This window comes from Magnolia sinica, chromosome 1 (assembly GCF_029962835.1).
Source record: "Magnolia sinica isolate HGM2019 chromosome 1, MsV1, whole genome shotgun sequence".
Lineage (NCBI taxonomy): Eukaryota > Viridiplantae > Streptophyta > Magnoliopsida > Magnoliales > Magnoliaceae > Magnolia > Magnolia sinica.
Window position 1 is genome coordinate 105,596,915 of NC_080573.1, and position 13,301 is coordinate 105,610,215.

The following is a 13,301-nucleotide window of genomic DNA, read 5'->3' on the forward strand; positions in this document are numbered from 1 at the left end:
AAAACAATAGATACACGTATAAAGGTGGAAAGTCAAAAAGTATTGCTCTGATAATTACTTAAAAGTGTTAAGAACTAAGTTTGGAGATCCATATTTACCTTTGTTATAAAAAGAAGAAAAGTATCAACTAAATAAATAGTTGGAATCGAAAATGATTACCTGATATATGTGCTTAAATGAGAAAACAATGAAGAAAGAAAGAAGAGAATAGAAGAGAAGATAGTGTTAAAGCTATCGATAAACAATAAAAAAGAAAGAAAAATAAGTAAAAAGGAGGAGTGTTAGGAATCAGTAACTTGTGTTGATATATCCACTTGAGGTAATTATCATAGTTAACATTATGGAGAGAAGGCCAATTTTAATGGATTATAAGTTGGAATTCACTAAGCACACTAGAAACTTGATGTTTAAATGCATTCTATTAATTGATTGATGAAAGGGAACTTAATTGGTGGTTTACTCGTGATATTAGTTTCTAGACTGACATAATCGATGGGCCGAGTTGATGAAAATTGAAAAAAAATAAAATTTCTCAATTTCTCGCAAATCGGTTGCAATTTGTGTCCAAAGATAAATTCAAACATGTATGTAACCTAATCTAGTGATTCTTCTTTCATTTTTAAATGTATTGCTTGTGTTTCCACATGTTTTCTTACATTTATAAATTATATGAATAGACTTTGAATATACTTGCATCAATTCAGTTAGACAACGCATAGATTAGGACCCCATATAAAGAAAACCTATTATGTTTATTTTTTTTTTTATAAATGTGCATTGATGTCTTCATTAACAATCACTGAAGTTTTATTGAAAATTTTGACAAATTTCTCAATGTTTCCCCATGTTTCCAACAACAACAATACATTACGCGATACAACTGATATATCTCATGCGATAACTGACAAGAATGCGATACGTAACGTGATACCGATATTTCAGTCACTAAGTGTGTGTATGCCAAGTGGATTAAGATAATTTGAATTTCTTGAACATATCAGACTTCCAGAAAGTATAATGAGAATAATATGACTCCTCTATGTTTTAGAATGAGCTTTTCTATACCTTAGTGCATACACTCTAGAATCAAGCATCAACAATGTAAAACAATGTCTTGACCCTTCTATGTCCCAACTTAATAAGTACACACCAAGAAAACAATGATTTTGAAATAAACTGAAGCTTTTGCATGAGGTTGATTTGTTTTATAAGGTTCTTCCTCTCAAAGATATGGAAAAGAGTATTTATAACACTTTTCATGTGGGGCCCACCAAGGTTGGTCGCCCCACCGTGAAAGTGAGACATTCCAATAAATCAGGCCTTTCTAATCATCATGTCGGCCACCACAAAAATTTGGAAGGTTTAGGGTAGTTGTCCATTGTTTTCTATGGTGTGGCACACCTGATGATGCTTGAACCATGGTTGTGGCTGAGTCACAACTCAAACGGCCAACCTAACTAGACCTTGGTTGGATGGCATACGTTCAATTTTTAAAACTATGCAAAGAGAAACTTTTTGAATAGATATAGAAAACTAATTCCTAATACTCTCACAACTTATCAACTCTCATTCTACATTACTCACACACATAGCGAGGGTGGATAAGCTAATCCCACACATATAAGATAGCCCATTTGCACACCACCATATTTGCCAAGTTGCCTATTGCAATGAGATCCAAGTCCTCCATTAGAGGCACACCATGAAAATGCCCTATTCCAGATTTCAGGCCAGTCCACTCATCACATTGGTCATGATGGTTGAAACAAATGGATGGCTCAGAAAAACTCTGAAAAGGTTTTCTTAGCTATCTTGCTTCATAATATGTGGCCTAACTGATCAATGGACTGGCCTGATTTTTGGGCTGTGGCATTCCAAAGGTAGAACCCACCAAATGGATTCATACATAAATTCAAATTTGATTAAATGCCCTAACATCTTTCTAGCAGACCTCTGTAGATCCTCGTTGAAAGTCCAAAAGTTAGACAATATCAATCTCTATATATATATATATATTGTTAGCTTATTAGTACACCCCACTGTCAGTTGATACTTCACTGTTAGCCACCCACTAGGGATCGATACCAAGACCTCAAGTGTTGAAACGAGGTATCTTTCACTCAGTCTGCCACTTGAGCTATGGATGAGGGTCCAAAAGTTAGACAATTGATCAAACGATAGAATAATCCAATGGACTTCACTTTTGTGCTAGGATCAAGTGGCCTACCACACACATGCACCCGCATACCCACACATATAACAAAAGCCAAGGAATATATTGCTAGAGGAGAATTGGTCTGGACTCGATTTCAAGAAAAGAATCAAAATTTCGTAAAACAAGAAGGGGAAAACATCTATGAGCATAAAAATAAATAAAAAATAAAAAAAGGAAAGATGTTGAGTGCAATGGAAATTGTACCGATGGAACGCATGGGGGTTCCTGTAAATTGGGCCCCGTGGAACATAGTCCGGGTCTGGTTCAGGTGATGATAACAGCTTCCCATTCAAGGCAGCTTCTCTTATCACCGCTCGTGCCTTTGCAAGGCCCGCTTCGACCTTATCTAGTATGCTACATTCTTCAACTGCTCTCGTTGGCGAAATATGCCATGCATGTTTCTTCTTTATCATCACAAATGGAAAGGAATGAAGTAAATAATTCAGTTTTAATCCAAAAATGAAAATAACAGGATGTAAACATTCACATCGCATTTGATAATGCTGCATTGGAAGTGAATTATGAAACAAGAGAGACCCTATACCATAAACTCGAAACTGTACTGAAATGCACATCTGCATCAGATCACAAGTAAATATCAATCCAGAATTGTGCAAATTGTGGCCCCACTATGGATTGGATATAGCTCAGAATCACACTGATCAATTGATCCCACACATCCAACTGATGGCCATGATAGAGAAGTCGGATGGTCTAAACTAAAGGTAAGAGTCAAATAGTTGGATCATCCACAATGAGACGCACAATTTGGACCGTCTGGATCAACCTACATGCATGCAGCATGTAATGTGGATGTTCCCATAGGTCCAATTGGCATATCTAAGAATACAAATAAGGAAGGTTTGGAAGCGGATTGCTTGAGACCCGAGGCATACAGATATTCCTGCGCCTGGGGCTATGCAGGGCCCACAGAGATGTCCCTCACAAATCCACTTCATCCATCTAGGCAAGACCAACATAGGAGAGGTTTCTAAAAATCAGGCAGATCTAAAAGTCAGTTGGGTCATACCATACGTAACATAGGGGATTGAATGCCTAGGGTTGATATCAAGATGATATTTGTGCCTACAGTTTATCTAAGTGGAAATAACCATATGAACAGTTTGGATGGCATATAAACATCATGGTCAGCTCCAAAAAGGTTTCAATGGTGGACGTTTTCATTTCCACTGAGTTTTGGATCTGTCTGATTTTTTTAGATTCTTATCCTTTTGTTGTCTTTCAAAATAGATAGATGGAGTGGATTTGCAAGGGACATCTCTATGAGCCCTACACAACCCCATGCTCTGTGTCCGGATCACAAGCAATCTGCTTCCATTTTAGAGAAATTTCTCTTTGTGGACTTCACTTTTAACTTTCTTTCTTTTTTTTTTTCAAAAAATCTCTTGTATTGAATTGAAGTTTAAACATTACAGAGATGCTAGACTTCACTTTTAACTGACCAGCCTAACTACACCTTCAAAACTTTTGTTTCCATTTCTAAATGTATGGGCTTTTTTCAAACGAAAATACCCTTGTTTTTTGGGATCTATTCCTTTCATTCAGTTATACCCAAAAACCAATCTTCTTCTTCTCTTCGTTTTTCTTCCAGAAATCTCCAGTTATTGCCATTTTACATCTACGATCTTTCTCAAGGTTTTGTTTCATTGCTTCAAATTGGTTGCGTTGATAAATTTGGAATCTTTCAGGTTTTATCCACAAGGGTTTTTTTGTTTGAAATCATGTTTCATTTCACCGCACTCTTCTTCTTCTTAGACTTGTGTTTCACTGGAATGACGGTTGTGAGTAGGTAAGAATGAAGAATGAATGTGTTTTTTCACAAGTAGGATTTGAGGGAATGAAGGATGTAATAAGCGAGACCTCGATAAATTTCATCATGTACAGTGAAAGTGACCGAGTTCTCTTCGAATTTCACAGTACTCGATGAAATTAATTTACCGAGTATATTAAAATTCAAAGAGAAGTTGGTCAATTTTACCATACACTTTGAACTTCTTAGACAAAAAGATGAAACTTTAATTTGTGTAACAATTTGCTAAGAATAATGAATGTGTTTGTTCACGGGTAGGATTTGAGGGAATGATCATTATACTCGGTGAAATTGACTAAGTACATTGAAATTCAAAGAGAATTAGATCAATTTCACCACTCTTAGAATTTATTTTGAAAAAAAAAAAACTTAATTTGTATAACAATTTGCTAAGAATATTTTATCGTCTTTGTTTGCAGTTAATGGCTGAAAGAATCATCGTATGCTCTTATGGTGGTGAGTTAATATGTGAAAACTCAAACAAACCGTTAGACTTATATTAGTTCTACACTGTGTTTCTTTTTCCTTGTGAATTCGACCTCGGTCTCACCGAGATTATTACTACATCACAATCTTGCACTTGGGGTGATAAGTTAACAAGTTTTTGGCATCGTTGCCTGGGAGTGGCACTGAACATTATTAATTAGGTTTATGTTTTCTAGGTCTGGTTTTTGTTTTAGGTTAGATTTTTCTTATTTTTTGAATTTTTCTAACCTAGGGTTTTTAGGATTTTCTGATTTTTAGAATTTTATTTTTAGGGTTTATTTTAAAATTTTTCTAATATTACTAACATTGTTTATTGTTTCTATTCTTTTAGGATATTCATTCTAGTTCCTCTCTTCTGGAAACATCTTTCCTTACTCCATCTACTTGCTTTCCTTATTGTTGTAGGTTTTTTCTGTAGAATCTTTTTATTAGGGTTTCACCATGTTCATGTAAGAGTGGACACATGAATACTCTAATCAACTTCTAAGTGACGAGAGATACGTTGAAGGGTTGTCAGATGATTATGTTACGAAACAACCTATGTCTTGAAAATTTACTAAAACCATGATCAAGAACCGACCGTGATATGATATTCCACCGGTTAAGAAGCTCATAAGCAATTATATAAGGGAGAACAATTATGCTCCACTGGTTAAGAAATCACTACGAGAATATAATAGGGAGAACAATTATCATCCATTAGTTAAGAAAATAATGCGTGATTGTATTATGAGTGATAACGCTTACCAACAACCATCAAATACTCCCACATATGACCCATATGACTTCAATTGGCGGAAACTTCATAGCTTAAATTGGAGACGTGAACCAACAATGCCTTTTAATGAATATCCCCTTGGATTCACTATTTATGAGATCAAACTAAAAACAATCCAAGAGGATTCACTTCAGAAATTCATGGATGCTCAAGAACAATTCAACCAACATGTCATGCAATCATTCGCAGATATTAAAAAATTATTAGAGTTGCTTGAATCCTCTATTCAAGAAAAGCAGTCGCACCCTATTAATGAGGAAGAGCCTACTTTACCATAACTTCATCCCAATCTAAAAATACAATGCGAGAAGAGTGATTCCAACTCGCTTGTGGATTATAATGAATTTGAGAATGAGGAGTTGGATTATGATTATGAGTATTACGGTTCAACTTTCCCAAGAGTCGATCTCAATTATAGTCCAAGTTAATGATCAAGCATGGTTACTTTTTAAACATAGTAATAATGCTCTACTCCACCCACATGACATGCTTGACCTCAATGTAGAGAATGAGTCCCTTTCAACTGAATGTCTCAACTCTTGAAAAGTTTGCTTGGCTCACTTAGAGGATTTTAATGATAATATAATAAAAATACAAATGAATGCCTTGCAAGACAATACCTCAGTAACTGATACATTTATTTCATCAAATCCTACTTATAAAAGAATACATTTATTCTTCATTCTTACCAGCCTACAGCCATTGTTCCAGTGAAACACGAGTTCAAGAAGAAGAAGAAGAAGAAGAAGAGTGCGGTGAATTGAAACATGATTACAAAAAAAAAAAAAAAAAAACCCTTGAGGATAAAACCAGAAAGATTATAAGTTTATCAACGCATCTGGTTTGAAACAATGAAACAAACCCTAATAAAGATTGTAAATGTAAAATGACAATAACTGGAGATTTCAGGTTGAACTGTAAATTTCAGGAAGAAAAACGAAGAAAAGAAGATAAGTTTTTGGGTATAACCAATTGAAAAAAATAGAACCCAAAAAACAAGAGTATTTCTGTTCGATAAAAGCCATACATTTAGAAATGTAAACTAAAGTTTCGAAGATATATTTAGGTTGGTCAAGTAAAAGTGAAGTCTACGTGGGGAAATTTCTCTCTCTAGATTGGAAAAGAGTTGTAGATGGCATAGCCCAAAAGTCTTCAAATTGTAAGACGATTGTACAAATGTTTTAAAATTGTAAGACAGTTGTACCTGCATGGCCCAAAAATCACAAATGAATGGATGATCCTTATTGTCTCAATAATGGGCATTATCATGTTGAGTTTGAACCAATACCTTTTTGTAATAATAAAAAAAATAATAATTTTCTTTTCGGCCATCCATTTGATGCTGACCAATTACATGCTAGTATCTAATCATTTGGCACTCTTGGCTCCATAGTTATCTCCCATCTAAGGTAGAGATGGGGATTGGGCACAACCCCCACCAGGACCTAGTTAGAGTCACAAGGTCCCGTCAGGGGCTCTGTGGGGTGTATGTGTTTTATACACCTTGTCCATCCATTTTTTGAAAATCATTTTAGGTGAAAATCCAAAAATGAGGTAGAACGAATCAGTGGGGCTTGAATGCCTATAGTTGAAAACTTCTTAGGGGGCCACAGAAGTTTTGGATCAAGCTGATATTTATATTTTCCTTTCATTTAGGTCTACGTGACCTCATGAAGACGTTATATGTCAAATAAACATTACGGTGACCTTATGAAGAGGTTAGATGGCAAATTGTAAACACACCACTCTTTGAGCTTCAACTTAACTTCAATAAATTGTCTCCTAGTGATTTAGAAATTATTGAAAATCTAAACGGATTGAACTGGGAGCAGACTTAGCACGTGTCGGAGACAACCAACAGACCCGATTGGCTAACACCAAATCTAGTAGCGATTCGGTCACGACCAAGCATTTGAACTCCAAAACCTGTAAAACTCTCTGTATGTCCCAATCGATATGCAAAAAGGGATAAAATGAATCCTCTCTACCCATGGATCACTCTCTGTATCACTTGGTCTTTCCGAATAGCATTATGTTGAGGCGTGAGGGGTCATATGTTCAAAATCGAGAAAAAAACAGTCGTTCTTGTATACAAAATGGCTATAGTACTATTGGAGGCAAATTCTGACTAATCAAGATGATCTATGATTCATTGGAAAGGTGATCAAATGATCTTCCTAACAAACCTAAGTTTCCTCTAATCTGAGTTATGATGAGGAAGATCTATCCTGTTTATCAAAACCATGCATTGTCGAGTGACTAAAATCGAAAAAACTTTGATCGCGCTTTAAACTAGTCAAACGAAATCTGATTGAAGTGATTTCAGTTATAATGAAAAACTTATCAGGCGGCGTTTCCAATGATCTTAAAATCATTAAAGCAGACCATTGGTCAAATTGCAAACAACATATTTTATATATTGGACGAACGTATTTTCAGTCCATCAAACGAGGTCTTATATATTGAAGTGATTCTAGTATTGTTAAAAAGCTTATATGATTATCTTTCCAGTAAGATAAAGATTACAAAAAACGGAAAAATAACGAAAAATATATTAGCATTTGAACATTTCACAAAAAAACAAAAAGTAATAATAACATTTATATATATATATATATATGGGAAAAGGTACTATGCGCTTGACCTTATGATAAGCCCCGTGAGGTCGAGCTGTGTGGGCCCCACCGTGATGTGTGTCGACCATCAACACCGTGCATTTGATGGGTCCCCTCTAAATTATGGGATATCTCAAAAATCAGCCATAGACGAAACTCAAGTGGGCCATACCATCTAAGATCATGTGAAGACATGCCAAATACATATAAAAGCACTTGGTGGGGCCCACCTGAGTTTTAAATGCTGCTGAAACTTGGTATGAACCCTCATCCAAGTGGGACACACATAATGGATGGGCTAGATTTGCAAACCACATCTCGGTGGGCCCAAAAAATGATTATGAATTTTTTAATGGTGCACGGCCCCTCCCCACTCTGTATGTGGTGTGGCCCACATAAGTCACGGATTGACTTGATTTTTGAGACATAGGCCCACGATGGAATGATGCATCTGACTGATGGGGTAGATGTTCGAAACGCATCACGGTGGAGATCAACATGAGTTCCATACGAAAGGGTGTGTAGGTGAGCGCATATATATATATATATATATATATATATATATATATATATATATATATATATATATATATATATATATATATAAACATAATTTTTATTTTTTATTTTTTCTGATAAATGTTCAAATGCTTAGATCTTCTTCGTTGTTTGTCCGTTTCTAGTAATCTTTGTCTTATTGGAAAGATAATCAGATAAGCTTCTTAACAATACTAGAATTACTTTAATCGGATCTCATTTGATGTGTCGAAAATACGTTCGTTTAATATATAAAATTAGTTGTTTGCAATTTAACCAATGGTCTGCTTTTGATGATCTTAGGATCATTGGAAATGTCGCCTGATAAGTTTTTTATTGTAATTGAAATAACTTTAATCGGATCTCGTTTGACTAGTTTAAAGCCTAGTCAAAATTTTTTCAATTTTAGTTACTCAGCAATGCGTGATTTTGATAAACGGGTCAGATATTTCTCATCATAACTCGAATTGGAGGAAACTCAGGTTTGTTAGGAAGATCATTTGACCACTTTTCCAATGAATCATAAATTATTCTGATCGATTAGAATTTGCCTCCAATAATACCATGGGCATTTTGTATACAAGGACAATTATACTTTTTTCGATTTTGAACATATGACATCTCACGCCTTAGCACAACGCTATTCGGAAAGACTAAGTGATATAGAGAGTGATCCATGCATGGGTAGAGATTATTCATTTTATCCTTTTTTGTATATCGATTGCGACATACAGACAGTTTCACGAGTTTTAGAGTTCGAATCCTCGGCCATCATCAAATCGCTATTAGATTTGGTGTTAACCAATCGGGTCAGTTGGTTGTATCCGACACGTGTCAAGTACGCTTTTAGTTTGATCCGTTTGGATTTTCAATGATTTCTAAATCAGTATGAGACAATTTATTAAAGTTAAGTTGAAGCTCAAAAAGTGACGTGACCTTTTTCAGGTGGGGTGTCTGCACAAATAAACACTGCAGTGGGCCCGAGGAAGGTTTCAATGATGGGGATCATTGTCATGACTTCTTCCCGTGTTGTGGTCCACTGGAGCCCCTCGATCTGCCTCCTTTTTATGATCATGCCCTGATAGGATCTTTCAAAATGAATGCAAGGCTCGGATAAAACACGTATCACCGTGGGCCCCACGGAACCCCGGACAGGACCGTCTGTCTCTAGCCAGGTCGGTGGGGGGTAGTACCCAGTCCGCGCCCCTGCAGTAGATACACGTGTGGAAGAATAAGAAGGATGTCTTCATTATTACGATATACTGTACTCTGCTTGTGTATCATAAGTATGATGACACACATGGTATACATGCAAAGTGGTAAATGGTTTATCCGGTGGACCCCATTCCAAATGGCCACGACCCAAAATCATATTGATGGATAGATCTAACCATCCAATTGGAGAGTACTTGGGAGAACTCCAGATTGCAGTCAATGTAATATCAGACCAGTGTCAATACTCAAAACTGAAAAAGTACAGGAAGTACCCCAATCGAGCGGTCAGGATTGTCCTATTAGTGTGGTTTTTAGTATGGACCACAAGATGAGCTGCTCAGATCTCATACATCTGGCTGCAAACAAGTGTCTACCATTGGATCATCTCTCACAAAAAAACCATTAAGGAACAATAATAAATACAGAAAACATATAATCAAAAGATTGTTTACTGTTTGCAGCCCCTGGATCTGTTCGCTCCAAACAAGTCCTACGTGTGCCCACATGGCACACGCAAGATCCCAGATGTTCATCAGGCGGGCCCCATTCGTTAGCTCCAAACACATGTCCAATATGTGCCCACGTGGCATTTCTGCAAGATCCAGGATTTTCACCAGGTGGGCCCCTTTCTTGAATAGCCTACAAATCAGGTGGGTTACACATTTATATTGAAAATGGAGCGTTGCTTATTAATTCTCCAACCGCCCATTTTTCTTGAAGATTTATAGGATAGCTGATGAGCGGACCAGATCAACCAGATTTTTTTGGGCTAAGGAATATTCATGCTAGGGCCTACCCGATGGATGGATGTAACAGATATCACCGAGTTTGTTACATCAGCACATGGGGGGGCATTTGTTTGGCATCCTAAATAGCAATCCCCACCGTCAAACGTGGGGACCAAAAATAAAGATCCTACCATAAAAAAACAAAAGAAAACGATCTAGTACGTTACTACATTAAATGTACTAGCATAATAAATGGAACCAAGGGATAGGATCCTATTTTAGCTTAGCACCATTCTTTAAATGGTGGTGACTCCTTATCATCACATGTGGCACTAATCTATAACTATCCAGACCAGCCAAATTGTGGGGCCCATTGTAGATGGAGCATGTGTCTAGAATCAACTTATGGAGAAATGATATCCATACAACTAATTGATGAAATCAAATGAATGGTTAGAGTTAAATAATGAGTGGTCCAAATTCAAAGGGAAAAATCAGCTAGTTGATATTATCCACGGTTATGCTCAATCCAGACCATCCAAATTCGGTTATGCTCAATCCACGGTTAGGTTAGTGATTGTCTAGGAAAAGAAAGGGAAGTTGAAAATCCCATGCCTGATAATTAACAATGGTTAAAAGACTTAAACAGTGCACAACAAAACACTGTACGCATGATTTACAGCATGGATTAGCACCGTTCATTTGGTAGGCCCAACAGTAGGTGTGCTGATAATATCACCATCAGGGTGATTGGACGATTCTAGCCGTCCGATCAATGGGCTTCACCCAAGGATGGAATGTTGATCTTTTCATACCACGCTTTGAGAGATGCATGGATTAGCTAGAAACAAATGTCTGAACAGTTCCCTATTTTTTTTTTTTTACTTATAGTTATCCCACCAGATTGACGGTCTGGATCCACCCAACTACCTCCACATGTACAGTTGTAATGTATGATAAAAAAAACTATAAGTTGATTGGATGCCTATAAACTTTATTAATTGTTAAGGGTTTAAAGGTAACTTAGTAAGTCAGTGTTTGGATAGAAAATTTCATGAATACAAGCTTTAAGTGAGTTACAATCTATCTACATGAAATCATGATATAACAATTCTTATATATTAGAGATTAAGATCTTTAATACAGTCTTAAAAAAATACATAATTACTATTAACTAAAATGAGATGAAATCATTTGTAAGGTATCATGGCTTATGAATTTTGTCAAACATCATCATGTTGGTGAAGTGTTGTTAACCTTCATCAGAACCGGTAGCTAGATGAGTTCATTGATCTTGGCCGTCCACTAGAAGGGCCCCACTTGGTAAGCCGTTGCCCAAGACCTAGAATGCGAGACCCCCTCTTGGTAGCCTACAACTACCGTTAATTGGACATTCAAACCAATCTTAGCCTACTTATATTAAGCTTTTAGAATGAAAAATAATAATAATAAATACTAACCGTCCATACTCGATGGACATCATAGGCTACTGTTTGTATGGTTTAAGCTAGCCAATCAATGTAGGTTTCAACCAATGGCATATCCAACAGATGGGCATTCTAATGGACGGCCCAGATTGATGAAAAAAAAATTCCAGCGAGTTGCGGGTCCCACTACACCAGCATGGTGAAGGTTACAAGTCTAGTTCAAACATCTACAAACAAACCAAGAAGCAACTCCAATCTTTCTAAAAAAGAAACAAGAAGAGAAGAAGAAAGAAAGAAGTCCAAAACTCTTACTGTTTTTATAAGGTCTGCCTCAGAAGGAGGAGGAGAAGGAGGAGGAGAGCCGTTGAAGGAGGAATTAGCAGCAGAAAGGGAGAGAGATTCTTCAGATACCCTCTCCAAACTTGCATGCAATTCTTTAGGACTGTGCTTCACAGAACCCAAAAGAACAGAAGGAGGAGGAGGAGGAGGAAAGAAAGTAGAGGAGTTTGCAGGGTCGAGTATGTACACAACCATGGGAATAAGAAAAAGTATAAGAGCAATAGTCACAGGAGAAGAAGAAGAAGAAGAAGGATTTGAATTCCTCATTTCTTTGGTTTTCTTCCCACTTAAAAAAGATTTCTTTGATCTTGATAGAAAAAACTGAGAGAAAAAGAACTTTCTCTTTTATCTTGGAATCAATAGAAAAATAGAAACAAGATTTCTTTGATCATGATATCTGAGATTAAGACCCTTCTCTTCCATTTTGAAATGAGAGAGAGAGAGAGAGAGAGAGAGAGAGAGAAGACTCTGTGGCATCGTTTTTTAGCAGAGCGTGTTGCTTTAACGTCAAGCGGCTGCATGTCTTGCGCTCGAGAAATGATTTTCCTTTTTCCCACGATTACGATTTTGATTCGCGGATTACGTGCAATTACAGAACTTTTATATGGTATCAAGTCCATTCACCATATGGGACCTCTCATAAGTACGACATCGACCAAAATATCAGATAGTTTTTCCTAATATCAGTTAAATGAACGGTCAGAAATATTATCCAATGGTTCAGATTTAATAGATTTTTTTACTTACCTGATAAATGGGTCAGCACCTATTTTTCTGTATAAGGGATTTCTACGATTGGCCCACCTTATGAATTTCACAGATCTTTTACACGCATGCCAGATTTTCAGGTGTACCGCGAATTACCAAATCTATCTTTACACGCGAGAAGTCGCCTCCCTATTTCTCCAGCTGCTTACACGCGAGAGAAAAATACAAGCCATGCGGCATCGACTCCCTGAACTTCCCCATGCAGAATTTGGAAACGGAAATGATACGGTGAATCAGGCAGCACTAAAATCCTTGTACCGTCATTTCTTTTACTTACACTTATAATCTAAAACTATTATCTGTACCGTCCATAGATCTTTCCATACATATGATGGAAAATTTTCCAAACAAGAAAAGTTTAA

General features: G+C 36.6%; 1 protein-coding gene across 2 annotated transcripts; it reads right to left on the reverse strand.

The window, feature by feature from the left end:
- Positions 1 to 2,017: 2,017 nt before the first annotated feature.
- LOC131253171 (probable glycosyltransferase At5g03795) lies at positions 2,018 to 12,598 on the reverse strand. 2 transcript variants are annotated; one of them, XM_058254060.1, is made up of 2 exons: positions 12,145 to 12,598; positions 2,018 to 2,616 (listed from the first exon to the last, which is right to left on the reverse strand). In XM_058254060.1, exons 1-2 carry the CDS (start codon positions 12,436 to 12,438, stop codon positions 2,224 to 2,226), a joined length of 687 nt encoding a protein of 228 aa, XP_058110043.1. In that variant the 5' UTR covers positions 12,439 to 12,598; the 3' UTR covers positions 2,018 to 2,223. The 2 variants fall into 2 exon arrangements, with proteins under 2 accessions (XP_058110043.1, XP_058110040.1); XM_058254057.1 differs by having other exon boundaries at positions 2,018 to 2,619.
- Between the last annotated feature and the right edge of the window lie 703 nt (positions 12,599 to 13,301).

Excerpts from the sequence above, each read along its gene's own strand:
- LOC131253171 (XM_058254057.1), bottom strand. The coding sequence starts at position 12,438 with ATGAGGAATTCAAATCCTTCTTCTTCTTCTTCTTCTCCTGTGACTATT. Across the intron at positions 2,620-12,144 it reads AGGCAGACCTTATAAAAACA|AAGAAACATGCATGGCATAT; the intron begins GTAAGAGTTTTG and ends GTGATGATAAAG.